This window comes from Telmatherina bonti (genome assembly GCF_933228915.1).
Source record: "Telmatherina bonti genome assembly, chromosome: 19".
NCBI lineage: Eukaryota > Metazoa > Chordata > Actinopteri > Atheriniformes > Telmatherinidae > Telmatherina > Telmatherina bonti.
This window is the reverse complement of record NC_136617.1, coordinates 9,539,529-9,562,294: the sequence shown is the minus strand read 5'-3', so window position 1 is coordinate 9,562,294 and position 22,766 is coordinate 9,539,529. Positions and strand designations below refer to the sequence as shown.

The following is a 22,766-nucleotide window of genomic DNA, read 5'->3' as shown; positions in this document are numbered from 1 at the left end:
AGAAAATGCAAATATTTGCTTTAAAATTCTGTAAAACTGAAGTCTGTAATTAAGACCCATATTTTTTTTTTCCTTTTTTTCTTTTACATACACATACATATAAAATATGAGCCATATTGATCTCATCTCTGTTGGCATTGTGTTACGCCACAGAAGCAGCTGGAAGCTTGTCTCAGATTATCGTTGCGGTTCATATTTCAGCTGATGAATAAGAAACGACGAGATAGCTCTCAAAACAACAAAAATTGGAACCGAAAGTGAAATGAAGAGGAACCGAGCAAAAATCATCCTGTAAGAGGAACAAGATTCATGTCCAACGCGGAGCTGCTGTGACGGCGGAGAACACTCATCTTTCTAAGAAATCCTTCGTTTTACTCTCATCGAATCGATCTCTTACTCTGGTCTGTTGCATTAAATATAAATCTGCTTTATTCAGGATTCAGCTTTTCTCTTTAGGTTCCAGTAAAACCACCAGTACACACACACACACACACACACACACACACACTGTGTTTTCCTCCATTTTCTCTTGGTTCATTTTAGCTTTAGGTTCATTAAGAGCAGAGTGCTGAGTGATGTGCAGAGTGTGATGTGTGTCGAGTGATCCAGGAAATATTTCCACAAAAGCACGCATCGAGGCTTGCATCATTTCAGAGGGGTGATGTCACCGATTTCCCCCGAAGCCTCGCTGCCCAGCTGTACCACATGACCGCTTTGGAAAGTGCTTCTTGCCGTAAGCCTCATCTGTACCATGCCAGAGTGCTTTCTAAGGCTGGAGAAGGAAAAAAATGACTAGACACAGTTAATAAAATCTCTCCTGAACTTTAAATCCTTGTTTTAGTTACACGAGAACGTCGAAGCGGTGCCTTTTTCCAGAGGATGCAAATATTACCCTTCCTGACATTTTTATGACACAACAACCCAATGCAGGTCTGACCAGATGGTCCGTTTGCATACATGCACATCAGAAGCATTCATAAAGTTTATACAAGTTATCACGTATGTAGTATATATAGATGTACATGTAGGTGTGTAGAATGTACCAGAACTGCAGGGTTGCAGGTTCAATCCTGCCAAATCGGCTCTGACTGGTCTGCGTTAATCTAACTCTGTTCGGCTTCCAGGGATATTACAGTCCTTGTGGAGCAGGATATGGACTCTGGTCTGGACCAGAACGTAACGGGACCATCCTGTTAGCCAAAAGGAGGAAGTGACAGGTTACATGATGGAGCGTGGCACGGCAGACAGCTCGCTGCTTCTTCTGCTGCCAACGCCGTTCAGATTCACGTGAAAACCGCTTTCAGTTCGAACACGAAAGTAAAAACTGCTGATTCATTGTTTACTTCTAGTTAAAGAGCCTTTTCCAGTTCTAGCCAATCAGTGAGCTGTATTGACGTCTTCTTTCTCCGTATTGGTCAGCGGTTGTTTCGGAGAATGCCTCCCCCTAGTGACCAGTCGTCGTAACTGCGTGACATGGTTGAGACGATGTGGTCCAGTTGGGTTAAATAAAGTTTCCCGCCAAGTCTAACAGAGTCCTCTGGACTATACTGGTGTATAACATTTGAATATTTGTCAATTTTCCTCTGGGAAATAAAGTATTGATCTGATTGAATCTGATGCATGAACAGTATACACACGATAAAACAAAATACACTGCAGTGATGTAAACAAATTCTACGGTCGTATCTGTGTTTGCCAGACAGCTCTTACTGACACAAAGTAAGGTGTGTGTCACAGATGACAGGATTAAGATCAAAGCTTCCTGCAACATGAGGGGATGAACCCTTTCTGAACCAGTTCACTGGGAAGCTTCATTTGCCCATCACCAGTCCAGATGTTGCTTTGTGCCTGAAAGAAAGTGACTGCTGCTAACAGGATGTTTGTCTCTCCCTCTGCCTGCAGAACACGATAGACACGTTAAACATGCAGGTGGACCAGTTTGAGAGCGAAGTGGAGTCCCTGTCTGTCCAGACGAGGAAAAAGAAAGGAGACAAGGAGGTCAGTTTGCCCTGATTCATTCATTCTTTCTTTATTTAATTCAGTCTTTTTTTTTCTTCTGCTCCTCTCCCCGCTCTGCTGCAGCTGGCACAGATCTGTCGGCCCTCAGCTTCACAGCTTCCCTCTCACTCTTTAATCTCCCCCCTCTCCTCTGTGCAGAGAGGTCAAATACTCTGTTCTCCATTCATCTTCTGACTCTGCCCTGACGAGGAGAACCTCACTGGCCACTTCTCTCTGTCTCCAACTTTCCCTTTAAAGTCCTCTCCAGGGAGCTCATTTCTGAAAAACCCCTTCATGACACAGTTCAGTCATTTCAGAGAACTTGCAGATCTCACATTAAAGATTTATGTCATGAACCCACAGTGTCAGAAGAATGGCTTTTTATGTCACGGGGATGAGAATGTGTGCAGAGCAGGATATCCCAGTTCTCTAGAAGTCGCTCATACATGTTTTTGTTCATGACGTTTGTGCAGAGAACATGGAAGAAATGAGACCAGCAGGGTTTTTTGTTTTTTTTTTTAAATCCAGAAGCACAGGATCGTCTCTCTTACGGCGGATCATTGTAGAAATATCATACACCAAATAAAAAGCACAGAAAAAAAACATGAAAAATCCCTTCGCTCGTGCAGGAATGAATAGATTTTATCTTTACCACACATGATCTTCTGCTGCTGCTGTCCTGTTCTGCACTAACGCATGTTTCCTCATCTGCTCTCTGCAGAGGTTTTTGTGAATGAAACAGCAGCAGTTTGCATTGTATGCCAGCGTTAATCACAACATCTGTGACAGTTTGTGTCCAGACACACACACATCCCAGAAACTTGTTTCTATCCCAGCTACAAAGAAGAGGTTTCCGACATTCATTTGTCCTTAAATAAATGAAGCTGAAGGCTGATATCATGATCTTATTATCAAAGAAGCAGTTTTCTCTGTATGTAAAGAATAAAACTAGCAGGGACTATCAGCTTTGTTGTCTAGAAGATAAAATATCACTGTTGGCATTCCCCTGGACTTCTGCATGCTTTATTTTCCACCACCACCCGAAAAGCTGGTGTCAAACAGATGCATCTTTTCTTTTGTTTGAGTTATTTTGTTGCTGAAACGGCCGTATTTGGACAGGGAAATTACACAGGAGCTTATGGAAGTGACCGCATGTATTTCTGAATGCTGTTGATTATTAAACAGGATTTTAAGAGATTTTCCATTTTTTAATAAATCCTCAACATCGTTCCTGTTTAACTTCAGTGCTCAAAGCCTCAACCATTACAGTAATCTGGATTCAGTTACATAATGGCTTAATGAATCTACATGTTCCCTGTAAAACAGATGATTTTTTCTTAGTAACCCTTCATGTGGATGCTGCTTAAGCAGCAGGGAAAACCTGTGGTCCATTATAGACTTTAACACACCGGGGGAAACTCTGTGTGTGTTTGAGGATCTGTTCTAGAAAAGATGAGAGATTTTTTCCCCCAAATGTAGAGGCTTTACTGGCGGTTTCCAGTTTAAGTTTATTGTTTGCTCACTTTAAAACATGATTAGTTGGTTGTTCAGGGAGAATTAGAGGTTTATTTGCTCCACGTCGGTAGGCTTAAATGTTTTCTTTTGTTTGCGAGATGCTTTCTGGTGACGGATTACAGCCATGAGGGTTTGAAATGTCCATACTGGAAAAGAGTATTTCCATTCTAGTCTCCATTACACTGTTTAAACCTGACATTACCCTGAAAAAGAGTCGTTAAGTTTGTTATATTGCAGATGCTGCGTGGTTAATGCTTCCTGCATGTGCAGGTGCAGCGTTTATTAAGCTGAGATTAACATGTTGACTGAACTGGACAACAATCTGCAGTTACACACTTGCTCTTATCTCAGAGTTTTGTCCAGATATGTGTAGAAGCACATTTGTTCAAAGTCAGACATAATATTGAAAATACAATACAGTCATCTTTTTTTTTAAAATATATAACTCCCCGGAACAAATCCGCCCTGTTGCACCATAAAAAAATTACAGAAACAATAATAATTTAAAGATTAAGTTACTCATGTAAGATAAGTGAGGGACCCACCTTCTAAATCTGATCCTAAATAGGTTGCCAGATATTGAATCAAATCTAATCAAACTTTACTTCTTGAGCACTTTTCATGCCACGGGCAACACAAAGTGTTTTACAAGATAAAATCAAGTCATAAGGATTAAAACAAACAGTAGATAACAAGACAATAAAGACACAAGCTCTTCTTAACGCAGCCTCTTGGAGAGTACCTGATTTTCTCCAGTGTTAAATGACGGAAAAGATCAACAAACCGTAATTTAAAAGATGGAGGATGCTTTTCCTTCCTCTTAAGCAGTGTACAGAAGCACATTTGGACAAAGAAATATTCCGTCTTGTTTTCCCAGGAATTTCAGAGCATGTGTGAAAAAACTTTGAACGAGTTCAGGAATTAAAAATTGAAATCAGAAGCTGTGCTTCGCCTGTTCTATAGGATGCATTAGGCTGAAAAGTGCACATGTAGCAGCAGCTAATGCTCGCATGGCCTCATACCAATCATACCAACCTACTTCTGCATATTTCACGCTTTAAAATTTAAACATGCTTTTTCATCATTTTGTAAACTGTTTTCCATCTAAATGCTGTTTTTTTCAGTGCAGTTTGAGTGAATAATGAATAAAAGTTTGTTCTTGCATTGAAAAGTGGTGGTCCCCCCCCCTCCACTGTGTGCCAGATGTGGGCTTTTTTATGCTTTACATGTAACATGCAAGTGTTGAAACTGTTCAAGTTAAGATATTAGAACAAAAAGAAACTCTGACTGACAGAAACTTTCTGCATCTTGTTGTCTCCTCGGTGGTACAGAAGCAGGACCGGATCGAGGAGCTGAAGAAGTACATCGAGAAGCATCGGTACCACATCCGCATGTTAGAGACGATACTGAGGATGCTGGACAACGACTCAGTACAGGTTGAAGCCATCAGGAAGATCAAGGTTTGTCCTCATTTTCTATTCTTTCTTTAATAGTTTTAGTGATGTGTGGTTTTTTCTGAATAATTTAATAAAAAACTTTGCAACTCTGCATTTTATTAGTCTTTGTGCTGCAGCAGGTTCACGTCTGAGTGTTTAATGAAACGTTAAAGCTGAATGAAAAGGCCAGGGTCTTTGCTTCTTACATGCTTTCTTATTGTCCAAAGGATGACGTGGAGTATTATCTAGACTCATCGCAAGATCCCGACTTTGAGGAGAATGAGTTCCTGTACGACGACCTTGACCTGGATGAAATCCGTAAGTAGAGGATGAGCTGCAGATCCTCCTGTTTTATGTGTTTTCGGTTGATTTTCTGTAGAATGAAAAAGGAAATCTGTAAGGAATAAAAAGAAAAGTTCGAGCAGCTGCAGGGAGACATAAAAATCTCTGGTTTAACTTCTGGAGGAGAAAATCTAACAATTCAAGAAGAAGAAAAACTGCACAAAATCACGTAAACATGTACTGAACACATGCAAACTCTTAGTGAGTGTGAAGAAGACGAGTTACATGCATAACAATGACTAGTTTATGGATGTTAGGCAGAAGTTAAAAGATTAAAAGATTTTTATTCCAGCACATCTGTCAGATTTACACACGGACTGCGAGGATTTTGTCCGTTATTGGATCTTTTTGACCCAAAGGAGCCACCGTACATCCAAAAATTGTTAAAAATGGTATCTAATAAACAGATTCCGTTTGTTTCCCAGCAGCAGCCATGTTAAAACACATATTTTACATTTAAAGTGGCGTACGGACCCTGAAAGCAGGTTATTAAACTGGAGCGTCACGGCTGGAAATCATCAGGATGATCCAGCAGGTCGTCGAACAGCTGATGAAACTCTTTATCTTCACTCCAGAGCAGATAGACTCAGTAAGAAGTGAGAGGTTTTCCTCGTGGTCCGAACGTCTGCAGCAGAAGTTTTATAAAACTCATCCAGCTAGAAGTGGAAACTTTCTGTTCACAAAGTCCTGAACGGTGGAGGAGGTTTATTTAATCTGCACCTGAAAACTCAACGTGTTGGTGGAGACGTAAGAAAGAGGTCTGACTCTCTGCAAGTCCAGACTTATCTGCTGCCTTCAGCATCAGCAACGTGAAAAGTGAGACTGCGATGATCACAATGAAAAGCTGGTTGTAGAAGACCCGCTTTTTATCCAGAATACGACTAAATAAGCTCAGACTTGTCTGTGAATTGTTCTGGCTGTTCCCTACACCGCTGCTCCTCTCCCCAACAGCTCCGTCGCTGGTTGCCACCTCCCCACCGGGGCACTCGCACTTGGAGGACGAGATCTTCCAGAACTCCAGCAGCACACCCACTTCCACCACCTCGTCCTCACCCATCCCCCCCTCACCCGCCACTTGCACTACAGTAAGCTGACTTTCTGACTTTCATCTTTGTAGCATTCCTGTTCAGCTGTGTGATCCTCACATTTATATTTTTGCCGTGCTGGAAAGTGAAAACCACCTAAAATCAGTCAAGATCAAGAATACTTTATTCATCCCAGAAGGGAAATTCAAGTTTCCAGTCCAAGGTTGCACAAACAAACACATAATAATACACAGAGCAGGTCATAAACCGAGGCTTTGTCCGGCGACACACACACACATATACATGTATATAATGACGTTTCTTGATATTTAAATAAGTTTAAACTTACTTGCTCCCCGATATTTAAACCTTTAAAAGCCTCGGCTGATGAAACCACTTAAATTTTCTTTCCTTTTAAGCATAAAGACGATCTCGGTTGTTGTATTCACATGAAGTCAGAGCAGATCCGTATCAGACATGTAGATGTAAGATAATTGCCTCTGTAGTTATTGTAGTGCCCCGCCATCTGCTCCCATTGTTCCGCTGGATTGCCTTCATATCATCTGTTCTTCCTCACCGCCCACATCCAGCGTGTAGCTAGAGTACTTATTACACATCTGATATTTGGGAGTTGAAGGCGCGGTATTGTTCTCTGCTGCTAGTTTTACACCGACTGACTTGTAAAGGTGTGAGATGCTGCCATGATTCCTGGAAACCTGAAGTTCAGCCGCTGTAGCTCACCGTTAATACTTTCCTGGAAAGCTTTTTATAGACTTTTAAGACTTAGAAAAGGTGGATTTTGCTTTCCAGATATGCTTCCAAGCTGCAGCTCTGTTGTTCATCACCATGGAAATTTAGATTTGGTTCAGACAAACACAAAAGAAGCAGGAGAATAATCACAATATGAAACGATGTGCAGATGTGCGAAGCAGCTGCGTCTTTGTGCCTGATTGTGTTTGTGTGTTTGTTTGCAGGAGAACTCAGAAGATGACAAGAAGAGGGGACGTTCAACAGACAGTGAAGTTAGTCAGGTAAGTGTGAAGAAGCCGAAGCTTCCAGGTTTTTATTCTGGGTCTGAGTCGTCTACTGAGCGCTGAAGTTTCATGTGAAATTATAAGTTTTTCATCCATTTTCTGGCTCCAAAATGGCCAAACTTCATTATCTTTCAAAGGTCTTTTCAGCAAAAGTTCTCTAGTCTTTCTAGAGGTCTGAATTTTTCTTTGGACACTGGCTGCCACTGACGAACCAATGCCTGTCTGAATACAACGGTCGACATGGCAACTAATAGATTTAAAAAGGATCTTTTGGCACTTTGTAACTTAAAGCCCGTCACAGATGCACACAATTTGTTCCCAATCCCAAGAATACAAACTGTAACTCAGTTTGAAAGGTAAAAAATGGTGTTTTTCAAGCAACAAGGTGATTTTTAAAGAGCTGCTAGCTCCATACTTTCCACATCTCTGCATGGTGTGCAGTGTCTTTAAAAACAACTGAGAACACAGAAACAAGCAGATCTGAAAATATCCTGAAGGAACAAGAACAAAGAGCAGACACGGAAGGTGAGAGATGCACCTGAAGCTTCAGGTGAAGCATGGACTGTTTGCCAAAGCCTCATCAGAAATGTTCTCCATGGGAGGAAGGCTATTAGGAAGCCGTGCTTAAGGAAGGGAAACTGGGAGAAAAGGCTGAGGTGCGACAACAAGAACTGGACTGAAAACCAGAGGAAGCAGGTCTGATGGAGCGACTGATGCTCCTCAGATGGACCTCAGCATTATCTGGACGGACAGCAGAACAAACAGCAGCCAACATCCAAAGAAAGTCCTTAAAGAAGCCTGGAGAACTTTTCCTGAAGGCTTCTGAGAGAAACGACTAGAAAACGTTGCTGAACTGGTTCAGACTGGGATGAAAAAACACTTGGTCTGGTTGTTTTGGTTTAATATGCTTATACAGCTGATTGTTAGTTGATTTTTACACAGTTGTACATCAGCTGGAGTCTTTTTTTTCTTTGTTTTACACTGCAAAAAGTGAAATCTAAGTAATTAATTACTTAAAAATCTTAAATTGAGTACACATATTATTTTTTTTTAAAGGTAAGATAATTCTTAGTTTTTATGCCAGAGAATTCCTCTTGTTTTAAGAGTATTTTTACTTGTTTTGGGGAGTCTTAAAAAGCCAAATTTTCTTGTTCTGTTGGCAGATAATTTATCTTATTTTAAGCAACATTTACATCATTTTTATACATTTTTTTCTTGTTTTTTAAGGCTGACCTTTTGCAGTGTATAGCTGTAAAATATCCAAAATCGCTCCCAGTTTTCAGTTGATTGTGTGTGTTTTTACTCTTTTATCTGCCTCAGGTTGCAGTTTTATTTGTTTACACTGATTAGAGGATGTGACTTGTGAAGCAGGCTAACAGGAACGTGACTTGTTTCTTTTTTCAGTCGCCTGTGAAGAATGGAAACCCTTCCTCTTCGTTATCCTCTTCTTCCTCCTCCTCTTCATCTTCTTCCGTCTCGGGACTGACCTCATCCTCACTGGTCTCTATGGTGACCATCGCTGGAGGAGGAAGCAGCGGCTCTGGGGGCAACAGCCTTCACAGCAGCTTGGGTGGTCTCCTCTCCAACACTTCGGCCGGCAGCTACAGCAACGCCACCCAGCAGCAGCTGCACCCGTCAGCACAGCAGCAGGCCAAACACTCAGCGATCTCCTCCTCCTCCTCAGCTCCCATCTCCAACTCCAGCATCACCACCAACAGCCACAGGGCCTCCTTGGCGTCTTCTCCACCCAACGCCAGCACACAAGGGCTGCTCACTTCCAACTCCCAGCCGCAGACGCCGTCTGGCCCCTCATTGGGCCCCTCGACGACCTCCAACAGCCTCGGCCTCAGCTTGGGGCTCTCTCTGGGGAAAGGCGGCTCCATCACGACCACCCCGATGTCGAGCAGCCTCGGCTTGTCAGGGATGCCGGCGTCCCTGAGCACCATGGCGGGCCTTCTGTCCAGCGCCACCCCAGCACCCTACGCCCAGGCGGCCGCCTCAGGCACAGGCAGCTCCGGCTTGCCGGGCTCTCTCGGAGGAGTCAGCACCACGTCGACCAACAGCGCCGTGGGCGCCATCGGCAGCAGCATCACAGTCGGCGGGCCGACGTCGTCAACAGGAGGCCTGCTCGGCGCAGCACCGGGAGTCGGCTCGGGGATTCTGGGTTTGGGTTCCGGTCCATCGGGCTTGCAGGGGTCTTCCCTGGTGTCAGCGAGCGCTGTCGGCAGCTTGGCTCCGGGGAGCGGCGTCGGCGTCATCGGCAGCAGCGCAGGCAGCTCGGGATCAAGCGGGAGCGGAGTCGTGGGAGGAAACTCTTCGCTTTCCGTTCGACCGCCAAGCCAACAGAAGCAGAACGGCAGCACCAGTAAGTACCTGATCTTCACGCCGGGTATTGATCCGTCTGGGAATGGAAGGACAAGACCTGCATCTCTGAGTAGAAGCAGTCCAGTCAGGTTTAACCGGATCCGCAGCGCCACTGGCTGCCGGCGCTTTGTTTTGTCTAAAATGTCTCCGTAACCGTAGCGTGTAACTCCGCGGAAAGCCTTGTGGTTGATCGCATCACTTTTCAGGGATCTACAGAAGTTTTCCAGGTATTTATGTCCCATCCAGGAGGCTTACAATCCAGTCGTAAAATGTAATGTTTCATCCACAGCCAGTGGTTCCTGATAAAAACAAAAACACAAACGTTACTTTTCTTATTTTACCAAGAAATCTCTATTTTTACCTGGAAATTATGAGGAAGCCACTTCCTGTCAAACTTTCCACCAATCAGAGAGCTTAATCTAAACAAAAATAATCAAACAGAGTTTATTACTACCAGTAACTACCACTACTACCAGTAGAAATACCACACAGATCAGGAGTGACGACACTGTTTCTCATCTGTGCATCATTCTCTCTAGTCTCTTTTGTCAGGAAGACAAATATTGGAGTTGAAACAAACAGAAGTGATACTATTTACAGATTTATACTATTGCCTGCAACTGTTTTTAATTTTTTTAAAAACTTTTTTTGGGCTATTTAATTTATTTAAAATGCAATAAATAGTGACATTATCACGAATCAAAATTAACACTAGACTAGTTAGTTAGGATTATAAACTTCCTGGATGGGATATGAATGTATAGAAATGTCTGTAGATTATAAAAGTTATTATTTACAGTTGACCCGTCAGAATTAAACACTACCTTTCCTGTAAACTATTGACAAAATAAGCAACAGCAATGGTTTCAAGTTTCAAGTTGTCAAATTAAACAAGCAGATTGCTACCTAAATATTAGATTTTCTTCTATAAGTGTGTAGTAACACCAGATCTCTAACACCATGTAAAAAGTAACCAAACGTTCTTGTTCTTCAGCAACTCTAGTGAAGAAAATGAATATTAGAAATAGATTAAATTAGTTGGTAAAATGTCGTAATCTCAGTTTCTGAATATAATTTTTTCTTTGCCTTGTTTCTTCTCCCTAACTTTCCAGGTTACAGTGCCGTGGTAGCAGACAGCACAACAGACTCCGCCCTCAACAGTGCCACCCAATCACAAAGCAGCCAACCCCCTTCTTTGACCTCCACAGCCAATCAGCCGTAAGTATAAAGCATCACATTAGTCGTATAAACGCGTCATATAAAACATGTTTGGTGCTCTTCCTCCAACAGGTTTGGTTGATCATTTTGTGTCAGTAAAACAGCTTAAAAAATTAGCTTTTCATTTGTTTAATCTTCCTCTCTGCTCCTCCCCAGTAAGGACACTGGTCCCAGTTTACTGGGCTCCATGAGTTTATCATCCAGCTCCACGTCGCCGGCCTCCTACAGCGAGACTAAAACTGTGAGCGGCAGCAGCCTGCTGAACGGGCCGCTGTCCTACTCGCAGTCATCGGACGGCATCAAGGTGAGAATACGGCGTCGCCCTCAAACGCACCTCCTTCACCCAGTTTCACCTTACTGGATCCAGAACTCCTGTTAGACAGACACGTATTTATTCTTCACAGCCCGTTAATACAAAACTTCAGTCAAACACGGGTTATTATTTCTTCATTCTGAGACGTAAATCTCTGGCGGACATGTAGAAAGATCTGGAAGTGTGTGTGACGACAGGGTGCTAATCACTTACATTTAAAGCAGCTGGACTCTCAGAAACCTTCACACACATCTGAAGAGTAATCAGAGTAATTAGGTTCAGCCTGTGGAGCTTTTTGTGCACATTTAATCCTGAAAATGCTGTAAATTAAGCTGAATTTACAATTTCACTGAGTTCTCTCATCCATAAGGGAATACAGAGTCAGAAACTTTATTTAGACACAGACTTTTTTAACAAGACAGGCCGTTGTAGAGCGAGACAACAGAGCAGCGTTTCCTAAATGGCGGTAAACGTACGTACATGCTGGGGTACTAAGAGACAGTCCAGGAGGGATGACTTCATGTGATGAGGATTACTACACATGTGCTGATGTACACGTATGTACAGCATGAAAATTTACTGGAATAATACTGGTGAAATACTAAATTTCAGTTTAAAATGACTGTGATGAAATTTTAGTGATTTAAAATAAATTAAATATGGAAATAAAATAAAATTTATTTTAAGTTCTCTATAGATAGAAATGTAAAATAGAAATGTTTATATTAGAGTATGAAATATATTTTGTATTGAGTTTAATTATGTTTCATTTAATTTGATTTATTTTAAAATACAAATAGAATTAATTTCATGAAAAACATTTTAAAAAAATCTAAAATATACTTTTAAAAATATTAAAATATATAAAAATATTTTAATATTTTATTAAATAAATTTTAGATTGTTTTTCAAAAAGATATAAATACTTTTTTACATTACATACATATAATGAATGAAAAAGTAAATGAATGAAATAAATGAAAAAAAAAAATAAATAAATGAAAAGAAAATATGCGGATGAATATATTTATTGTAAATGTGTAACGGAAACAAAATATTGAAGTTTTTTCTTCACTAGAAATGTCAAGTTTATAATATTTTCTAAAAAGACTTCCTTAAGTCTAAACATGTTGATGATGTTCAGGTTCATCTTCACATTAAAAGACAAGACTAGACAAGGGATCAACAATTTAGTGGTCTATAAACGTGAAACTGATGGTTTTCGTGAAAAAATTCTTCAGAAGAATCGTAAGATATTGATGAATGAGGCCATAATCTTTATTTTCTCCTGAAACCCGACGTCCTTCCTCGCAATCCAAGTGCTGAGATGCTCCTCCTGCTTCTTTTTTTTTTTTTTTTTACCTGTTTCAACCTGATAACTAGAAATCAGATCATGTTCCCTCTGTGTGTACAAGGCAGCCAGCTTCACACGGCTTTGAATAAACCCTGAAATGTTCCTCCTTTTGTGCGTATACATGTGATTATTCATGTGACATTGCAACTGGAATGATGCTCCTACGTGTTTATCTGACATCATTGTTTCTTATTAAGAGCCGACAGAAGAAGAAATAAAACAAACGCACCAAAAAAGTGAATTTGAAGGGATTTTCTTGACAGTGTTATCAGTGGTGCGGAAGTTTGGCTTCTTCCATCCAGGCAGGTGAAACAAGTCTCCCGTACAGGAGAGCCTGTTTTCCCATGAGTCTCCTTGTCTGTCTCATCAGCCCCCGGAGCCCCTAAGCAGCCTCAAGTCCATGGCCGAGCGAGCTGCACTCAGCTCAGGGATCGAGGGAGATGTGTCCTCCCTGCACCTAACCCCAGGTAGGATACACACTGACACACACACACACACATACGCCTTGAATAAGGACCGAGAGCTGCAGCCGGGCAGAAATGGAAAAGCTGTAGTTTAATAGAAGTAAATGTCATCTCACCTCCCACTCTCAGCCTCTGAACAAAGACCGCAGCTGATGTGATCATCCCTGACTCAACGTCTCTCATCCAGATACATCCTCCCTTTCCTCCTCCCCCATCCTTTCAGTCCTGCCCTGCTCCTCCTTCCCTGGACCCTCCAACTTGTCTGACTTCGCCTGTGTCTCCTGTTTGACTGCAGACATCTTCCCCAGCAGCACCACGGCTGCTTCGGGTCCCCCATCAGCACCTCAGCCCTCGCTGTCAGAGGTCAGCATCCCTCCTTCATTGGGGGTCTGTCCACTGGGGCCGGTTCCCCTTTCCAAAGACCAGCTCTACCAACAGGCCATGCAGGAGGCGGCATGGACGCACATGCCCCACCCGTCCGACTCCGAGAGAATCAGGTGCAGTAAATCACCACATCTCCTGATCTGCAAGAGTCTGACAATCCTTCTACGTCACTACTTTTATTTATGTAATAATCCATGTGGTACCCTCTTATCATACATGTTCCATCATCATCTACGTTGATTAATTATAATTTATCAGATGTTTTATTGTCTTTTAAGGCCCAGTTCACTAAATTCAAGAATTTACCTCCAAGCTAAACTTTAATAAATGCAAATAATTTCCTCCATTTGCTGTTTTTTTTTTTTTTATGCAAACCATGTTATGATTAACATGACCAGAAGTGAATAAATGATCAAAATTATATTTAAATGATTATATTTAAAATTTAAATGATCAATACTTTATAAAATACTATATAAAATATAGATTATCTATAAAATATAAAATACCATATAAAATAAATAAAATTCAATATAAAAATAAAAATACTATATAAAATATAAATAAAATAAAATACTATATAAAATATGAATAAAATAATATATAAATTATAAAAATAAAAAAATATATAAAATAATATAAATAATTATTACTTTCATTAACAAGTGTCCCAAACCTTTACAGTTTACCGTTGCATTGGTTCGGATGAGTTGGAAACCATTAATCTTTCACATATTCTCTCTTGTTAGTCTGGTTTATGTGCTCATAGCATCATTAGCTTTTGATTGACATGGGAGTAAAGACGGACTTAATGTCTTGTCGACACACCACAGTTACCTACAGTAGTCTGAGTTGTTTCTGCTTCTGCTAGAAATGACTGATTAAATCTTAAAAAACAGGATCGGCTGTTTGTACGTGTTGCTGTGGATTTCCGGTCTTCCATGTCGTCCAGAATGAAGTCAGCTGGACTTGTGTTTCTGTTGTCAGTCCTGAAAAGGGATGCACCGATACCGATACTCAATACCAAGTGTGTACTCATACTTGGTATTAATAAAAGTATACCGATACCACACTGGTCAAGCCAGTGCAGATGTGTGTGATGACACGCTTCGGACGTGTTTTAAAAGAAATAAATGCCTTGAATGTTAAAATGTGACATTTTTTGTTACACTAAAAACAAAATCTTTGTTTCAAAAGCACACATTTATCGTTGTATTTAGGTAAAATGAAAATAAAACTTGTTGAAATTGTCAGATCTGTAATGTTATATTTGTATTGGTGAGGTAACTTCAGAAAGGATGGGTCATTTATTACAACCTAATGAAATCCTACACAGTTATAACAGCAGTAATAACCATAGTCACAATAATGTTCACATAAACAGTTTTGGTCTCGGCAAATATCGGAATCGGATCAGAACTCCCAAAAAGTGGATTGGTGCATCCTTCGTCCTGAAGAAGCCTTTCAGATGTGAAAGGAGACAAACATGAAGTCCTGGAAGTTTTCGGGTGTCAGCTCGAGTTTTATCTTCCTGCCAGTTTTCAGCTGCGTTTGTCGCTTATTTATTATGAAAAATAAGCAGGTTTGAATATTAATGAATCAAATCGGTGCTTGTTGCTTTGCGATGCATGGAGTGAATCAACCCACCCCTCGTTATAATGCCTGGGAGGAAACTAGAGACCACATTTTGCTATAAAACAACCTAAAACAGTTCTCACTTTTCTTTGGATTCATCATGAAGAGATGTTCAGGGTCCGTGTTGAAAGCAGGGAAAGTTTCAGTCCATGAAGTCATTTTAGCTTCTTAATGTGTGAAAGTAAGTACACACACGTAGTTTTTGATCTGTTCTAACAAACGTTCATGGATAAAGTGGATTTTATGAATTTCCATGATCTCCTGTCTGGATGTGTGTGTGCTGTGATGTGGCATACCTGCACACACTGCCTCTGTCTGCTGTGTATTCAGCCCACACAGCCCACACGTTGACATTTAAATCCAAACACTCAAACACTCTCATACCTGTTGTGTTTTACACACACACACCAACACACACACACCTTTTAAAGGGTTTCTAATTCTGCCATTAAAGGTTAACTCAGCTGTTTATATCGTAGCGCTAATTCACTTCCAGCACACGTGTGTGTGTGTGTGTGTGTGTGTTTCTGATTCTGCTGTGTGAGTTGAAGTGTTTCTACTCGTCAGATGCTGCCAGTGTTGGCTCTAAAGTTTCTGTAGTGACACACTTGTTATTTTCAGTTAGTCACTGATCTAAAAATACACCATCTGGATGGAAGCGCATCAGTGTGTGTGTGTGTGTGTGTGTGTGTGTGTGTGTGTGTGTGTGTGTGTGTGTGTGTGTGTGTGTGTGTGTGTGTGTGGCCTGCTCCTGGTTTTGGATAAATCCATGCATTTCTGTAGGTTTTTGTGGTGATCTAGGTCAGTAGGATGAACATTTTTCTGCAGTCAAGCAGCAGCAGCAGGTTGTCACATGTCAGAAGATGAGCGACTTGTTTTGTCACGTCTGCTGACATTTGCTTCACCTCTGCTCTCCTCTTTGTTGCACGTGACAGGCAGTACCTGATGAGGAACCCCTGCCCCACCTTGCCTTTCCACCACCAGGTGCCACCACCCCACTCCGACACTGTAGAGTTTTACCAGAGGCTTTCCACGGAAACCCTCTTCTTCATCTTTTACTACCTGGAGGTATGTTTCGCTGAGCTGCGTTTCAGAACAATAAGTAGAAAATGATGTTAAAGCGGCTCTATGATGCTATGTCTAGTTTCCTGAGCTTTCTACGGTGTTATAGTGTTAATACTCATCAGACATGTGAGCGGAGTTGTTTTTTTTATCACCTAAATGCATGCTTGAGTTTTCCAGCACTCTCTACGTTCGGTTTCCATGGCGACGGAAACGATTGGTTTTAGCGAGTTTTTTCTACTTAGAAATTTTAGAGATTCAGTGATTGGTCATCTTCTCCAGGTTGCACACGTTCACGAGAAGAAAGCCACGCCCACCTTCACTGCTCAGTATAAATACTCCTAGCAGCTGACCAATCAGATGCAGCCTGCAGGACAGAGGGCGGAGCTTTCTCCGTTGGCTTGTTTCTGTCAGAGGCTGATCTGAGAGGATCAATACAAAATGAATGACGGATTTGTGAAAAAAGCTTCATTATTTCTTGTCCTTCTGGACTTGCATGTTAAAATAAATTAGACTAAAATGTGCATCATGGAGACACTTTAAAGACGTGAGCGTCTACACATTCTGTAGACCCGTGGTGTCAAACTCCCGTCACTGTCACGCACATTTTAAATGTGTACCTGCTTCAAATCACCTCATTCAGATCAGATGGATCCAACAGCTTGTTAAGCTCTGCAGAACGACCCGTTCAGTCAGGCGAGTTGGAGTAGGGAGACATTTAAAACCTGCGGGACAGCAGCTCTGTAGGGCCGGAGTTTAACACCCCTGCTGTATGACGGTGCCGTTAGACACAAGCTGTGTCCAACCAGCTGTCGTCAGGTCTCAGAATGATGACCTGCTGTCCTGCTGCACTTTGCACAATGAAAAGCAGAAAGGTGTGTTTTTACACACTTCCTCAAAACAAGAGTCTGCAGACATCTGGTAACATCTGGTATCGTTGGCAAACATCTACTGATGTCAGATAATATCTGCTGTTGTGTCTTATCGTCATCCAGCATCTGCTAACGAATGCTAATGTCTGCTAACATCTGCTAACATCCAGCTGTTGAGTGCAGCTAAAAAGTATTAAATCTGTATTTAGTTTTGCATCAAATTGCTCTGCAGTAGCTGCAGGTTTTTTTCGTGTCCAGCTCGCCGACCTCTGGAACAAGAGACCTGAACATGTTGCCAGGGAATAACGATAGAAATTAGCATTTGCTAAAACCTCACATGCTGGCTTTAACTTTTTCATGAGGATATTTGAAACAGGAAAACAACATTGTAACCCTATAAAAAGACACAAAGAGAAAAGCGAAGAAGTTAGAGTCAGCAGGGAGCAATCAAGTCTGTAGAGACAAATCATTCACGTGACTTTACACAATCTGTTGCTCGTTGCACATACATGTTCAGGACTACGTAACTTACACGTCTGCATAAAATATATACATGCACATATGCGCCAACACACACTTACATACATCTAAATGTGTCCTCCTGCACTGATGTGTCATTCAGAAATGAGTCCTTCAACCCCAAAAGGAGGCAAGTCCATATAAACACATTAACACATTGTTACCTTCTGAAGAACAAAAATAAACTTGATTCAATTTTCACGTGTCCTACAAAAGTTTTTCTTTAACCTCGTCTCATCTCAGCAGATTTTACTCGTATGTCATGTATGACACCCGAGTCATAAAGAAACTGCTGCTTCATCGTCGTTAACATTCATCCAGCTGCCTGAAACAGCTGCTCAGCCGGCACTGATGCCCACAAATACAGTAATATAAACTTTGTCCCGGCAACAGCTCTTCAGTCCACTGCTACCGACGTCGGAGAAGCTAATCACGTACCTGCTGCTCATTAACAGCATTAGCTGCTCCAGCTGTTCCCTGCTGCCAAACACTCAGTTTCTGACAAGAAATGAGACGATTTCTGTTCCTGATCTGGTTTTTTTAAGGCATCAACATAATGTTGGTGTTCTCAAAAGACCATGAGACGTAACCACAGACTGCGATTCTTGGAAACAGAAGAAAGAAACGAAATTCCTGCAATATAGAAAGAAAACTTGAATACATGATGCAAATATGACCACTTCCAATCACTAAGTTATTCTTTCCAGCTAACAAAATGATACAAAACCAAATCCAAATGTACTCTTATCCATCTGCTTGCAACATTTAACAGCATCACTCAGATTGGACCAGTAGCTGAACTCTGTTAACCTCTCCTCTCTTCTGCCCCCCTCTCTGCAGGGCACTAAGGCCCAGTATCTGGCAGCCAAAGCCCTGAAGAAGCAGTCATGGAGGTTCCACACAAAGTACATGATGTGGTTTCAGAGGCACGAAGAGCCCAAGACCATAACGGATGAGTTTGAGCAGGTCAGCTTCAGACATTTAACCTCCTCTGGAGAAATGTGGAACATCACTGAAGAGTTTTTGTCCCTTTTTCCCCCCGTTAGAGCTGCTGCTATTCACTTCTGCGCAGATGGAAATCTCAAAGCGTGTCCTTCAAACTCCCAGGAGTTTGAATATTTAAAGTCAAGTCGAGATGTTGAGTGCAGACATGTCGATTCCAAGAACCCAGAAATTCTTGTAATCTTTTAAAGTGGTTTTCTGAAGAAGTGCAAAAACCTCAAGATCATCATGATGAGTTATTAACCATGCTGATTAACCAGCACTGTTTTGCATCAGACAGACTGTAAAACAGTAAACATTAGGGTTGGATCTACTAAAGCGCCATTTTAGCTCGATGCAGAAGACATTTGCAGCTACGCAGCTGGACGAACCATTTAGTCTGTTATGTGCCTGATTTGGTCTGTTTTCCAGTGGTGTAGCCGTCTGTCGCTTCATGGAGAAAACGGCGCAATACCATGGGAAAACAAGGGGGGGCAGTGTTGAGTTCTGTTGCTGACACACACCTGGTAAAAAGAACAAACTATAGAAGAAGAGATGCAGAAACTGCCAGATAAAAAGCAGCTGAGGAAGAAAGTTGGAACTTTGTTTTTCTGCCTCTTCTCGTGTTTTAGGACGACTTTACAGCGACGTATTTCCGCTACGAGCTGAAATGTCCAGGTGAACGCTGAACTCACTAGTGGATAAATGTCTGAAATGCACGTACCCGTTTACCTACGTAGGGGAGCATAAATGTGCCTTAAGGGACCACCTGAAACACTAACATGGCCAAGAGATGAGGGAAAGATGCTCTTCAGTGTCAAAAAAATGACAAAGCTGCCTGTTGCTGGTGAAGCGTTTGCAAGGAGGAGAAGATTTTTCAGAAACAAAAACGTTTGAGCTTCAGCTGGAGGCTTTTCTGGAGAAAAGCTGAGGGATAAAAAAAAAAAAAATCTAATTTACTTATTTTATTTATTTATTCCTATTCATTTATTCAATATTAGATGATATTTTAGTTCCTTTTTGTCTTTTTTTACGGTTTTTCCTTATTTTTTAACTGGATTTTTATCTTCTTTTTATACAACTGTACATAAATTCAGGAGTTAAAGTTAGATGTTTACATTTAGGCTGCAGAGACTACATGTCCTCCATGCAGCTGACGCAGCTTCGAATGCCAGCCTGGCGGCCATGCTGCAGGTCACCCACTCTTTCTGACCCTCTTTCCTGTCCAGCAAATGTGTCATAGAATCATCTCGAGCTGAAATAATCCTTCTGAAACACGTCCTACCTGGAAAGAATGAACTAACGTAGTAAAACACAGTATTCAGAGGGGGAAAACAGGCAACACAGATTCCAGACAATTGTACGACCATAAAATGTTTAGGATTGACAGGAAAAGACTTAAAGATTGTTGTACGGTTGTAAGAAAAGATGAGACGACTTCGGAGCAGGTTTGAGAGAGTAGAAGAAGAATAATCAGCTGCTGTTATCAGCATATTTTCCTGTTTTATGTCCCAGAATCTGCTGACGTTCCAACCTTCTTTTGTCTTCAGGGAACATACATTTACTTCGACTACGAGAAGTGGGGCCAGCGGAAGAAGGAGGGCTTTACGTTTGAGTACCGGTACCTAGAAGACCGAGACCTCCAGTGACCTGCACAGACAGACAGACAGAGGAACGGACAGCTGGTAAAGCAAGAGAGGGACTGACAAATGGACGTTGAAGAAGGGTGATCCGCCTGCTGACATTCCTGGATTTGACCTCAGATCTCTGGGGGGGGGGACAAGAGGGCCAAAGTGGGGGCCCTCCGACCCCGCCTTACCATCCTCACCCTGGCAGCGACAACACCTCCCACCCACCCTGTCATCTCTTCCCTCCTCTTCTTCCTCTTTATCCCTCCATCATCACACCTTTAGTTTGAATCCTTTATCGACCAGAAACAAAACCACACACCGTGTTTTCCTCCCCGTTACGTTGGCTTTAAAAACTTATTCCAACCCTTCGAGGACCAAAGAGAATTGGTTTCCCGCCCCCCGCCTCTACATCTGTACCACAACAGCTCTCTGACTCGTGGCATGCAGTGATGCAGAAAGGCAGCGATCAGATCCAGACTCAAACTGACGAATGTGGATCTAGGAGGAGAAGCGACGTGACTCAGGATCAGCTCGCTGCTTTCTGCCCGACGGACTTAACAACCCGTAAACGTGCAGCTTCCCGTAACCTGGGAACATGTGCGGCTCTGCCTCTTTTTTTTCTGCACCAGTGAGTTGAACATGCATGCAGCAGTTTATCTGCATTATATAACTGGGAAAATACCAGTGGGAGATGAAAATAAACCACAGGTAGCAAGGCAGCCGAACACACATCGGTTGGTCTGGTCTGACTTACACGTCCTGCAGAATCAAACGCTGCAGAGCATGAATCGATGTTCACCCGGGCCGTGTTTTCTGTTTGGGAGGGGTCCGGTTCCTGCCACACATGCTTCTGCCTCCGCCTCACCTGAAAATAAACCACCCCAGCGTTAGTGGTAGGTGGCGCCGCAGGCCTCCGTCGCACTTAACTGTCTTTCAGAGGTCCTGCTGCGTTGTAGCAAAGCAGCACAACTGCTTTTTTTTATGATTTTCTGTGAATCAGATCTCTAAAAATATCCCACCGCGCTGCAGGAATGTGACCAGCAGCTCGGCGAGGTGTCGGTAGCGACTCGTCTCCTACCTGGGCGCCGCTGTGTCACCGTTTTCACACCTTTTTTTTATTTTTTTTCTTTCTGTCGGCGAAGTTTGTCCTGAAACACGCCAGACGAAGAGTTTCTTGTTGCGGGATGTTAAAGACGTCGCCGTGAACTTTCTGCTCCACTGCCTGCAGCCAGTCAGGAGAATGAACTGATCCTGAAACACACAGGGTTGCAGGAGTGATGCGCGTCTGTGTGTGTGTGAGTGTGTGTGTGTGTGTGTGTGTGTGTGTGTGTGTTTGTGTGGGTGTTGGATGCTGCCAGCAGCTGGATGGACAGTTTGCGATTCCTTCCTTCCTCCTCCTCCTCCTCCTCCTCTGTGCCGAAGAGCACAAACACCAGCACTGCTGCCCACTCTTCCTCTGTCCTCCAACTCCACGTTTACACACTGAAGGATTCAAGACACATACACACACACACACACTACCCATTTTTGCTTTTCATTACTTCCCCTCCACACATGAATCCTGAACAGCAGCTTATTTCATCTTCGTTTACTCCTCTTCCTCTCAGCCACACCTCCTCCTCCTCCTCCTCCTTTTTACCTTCACACCAGGTAGATTTCCTTTATTTCTCAGGAAGTATTAGATCGACCATTTTATGAGGAAATGTATCCGCCAGCAGCTCCTGTTGCTACAGCACAACAAGCGAGTAATCTTTAAAAAAAAAAAACGTTTAATTTCGATCTCGTTAAGAAACGTTCGCCGACTTTTTCATTTCACCTGAAGCATTTCTGTCTTTCTTTTTTCAAATACAAATATCCTCCAATGTTTGGAGCAGCGCCTGGAAAAGACCATCTTTATATTTTGTATTTGTTGTGGTAGATATGTATATTTTTTCTTTTCAGAAATGGGGGGATGATTTAAAGGAAAAAAAAAAAGGAAAACACCGAGAGGAGAACGAGGACGTTTGTTCTTTTTAAAGATCACTTACTTCTCTCCAGGAGTGTGGGGTGTTTTTATAGCCAAAACCCAGAGACGTACACACAAAACTACACTTATCCACTTGACTGACAGTCCTGCTTTTTACCTTTTTTGTGTTTACTGATTTTTGACAAGCGGATGGGAAGGAGAGGTCGAGCCCAAATGTGAATCTCTCTCTTCCTGTTCCACGTCAAAAGTGTTGTATAGACTCATTCAAACCTCTCCGTTTGTTTCTGTTTGTTGTCGTCAGACAGCATGGAATAATGACACTTGCAAAGTGGCGCTGATAAAGTAAATAATGACATAACCATGAATAAAGGATTGTAAAATATTAATAAAAGAATTACTTTTCAGAAATCTGTGGTGGTTTGTGGTGATCTTGTGAGTGACTGAAACGTGATGAGTAAGCTGATGGTGGAGAAATCGAACCAGTCGGGCAGCTTGCAGTTATTTCTGACCTGGGGTGATGGTGCTGGAGTTGTAGCATTAGCATGCATGTGACCAGATTCAGGCTACAAAGCTGAAAAATGTTTGTTTTCCTGCTAAAACTGACACATTCTTCATTGTTTCACGCACATCTTTGTCTACAAGGCCGTAACAGT

General features: G+C 42.1%; 1 protein-coding gene across 1 annotated transcript in view; it reads left to right on the top strand.

Annotated features, from left to right (window-relative positions):
- LOC306770166 (CCR4-NOT transcription complex subunit 3-like) overlaps window positions 1–22,466 on the top strand; it is a 47,848-nt gene extending 25,382 nt beyond the window's left edge. Inside the window, exons 7-19 of the mRNA XM_079258993.1 lie at window positions 1,903–1,998; window positions 4,845–4,973; window positions 5,177–5,267; window positions 6,243–6,376; window positions 7,291–7,347; window positions 8,755–9,715; window positions 10,827–10,932; window positions 11,089–11,236; window positions 12,970–13,066; window positions 13,359–13,560; window positions 16,018–16,150; window positions 18,376–18,501; window positions 20,067–22,466. Coding sequence (XP_079115119.1) covers window positions 1,903–1,998; window positions 4,845–4,973; window positions 5,177–5,267; window positions 6,243–6,376; window positions 7,291–7,347; window positions 8,755–9,715; window positions 10,827–10,932; window positions 11,089–11,236; window positions 12,970–13,066; window positions 13,359–13,560; window positions 16,018–16,150; window positions 18,376–18,501; window positions 20,067–20,165 — 2,379 coding nt within the window. The 3' untranslated portion in view covers window positions 20,166–22,466. The remainder of the gene's footprint in view (window positions 1–1,902; window positions 1,999–4,844; window positions 4,974–5,176; window positions 5,268–6,242; window positions 6,377–7,290; window positions 7,348–8,754; window positions 9,716–10,826; window positions 10,933–11,088; window positions 11,237–12,969; window positions 13,067–13,358; window positions 13,561–16,017; window positions 16,151–18,375; window positions 18,502–20,066) is intronic.
- Window positions 22,467–22,766: the final 300 nt, after the last annotated feature.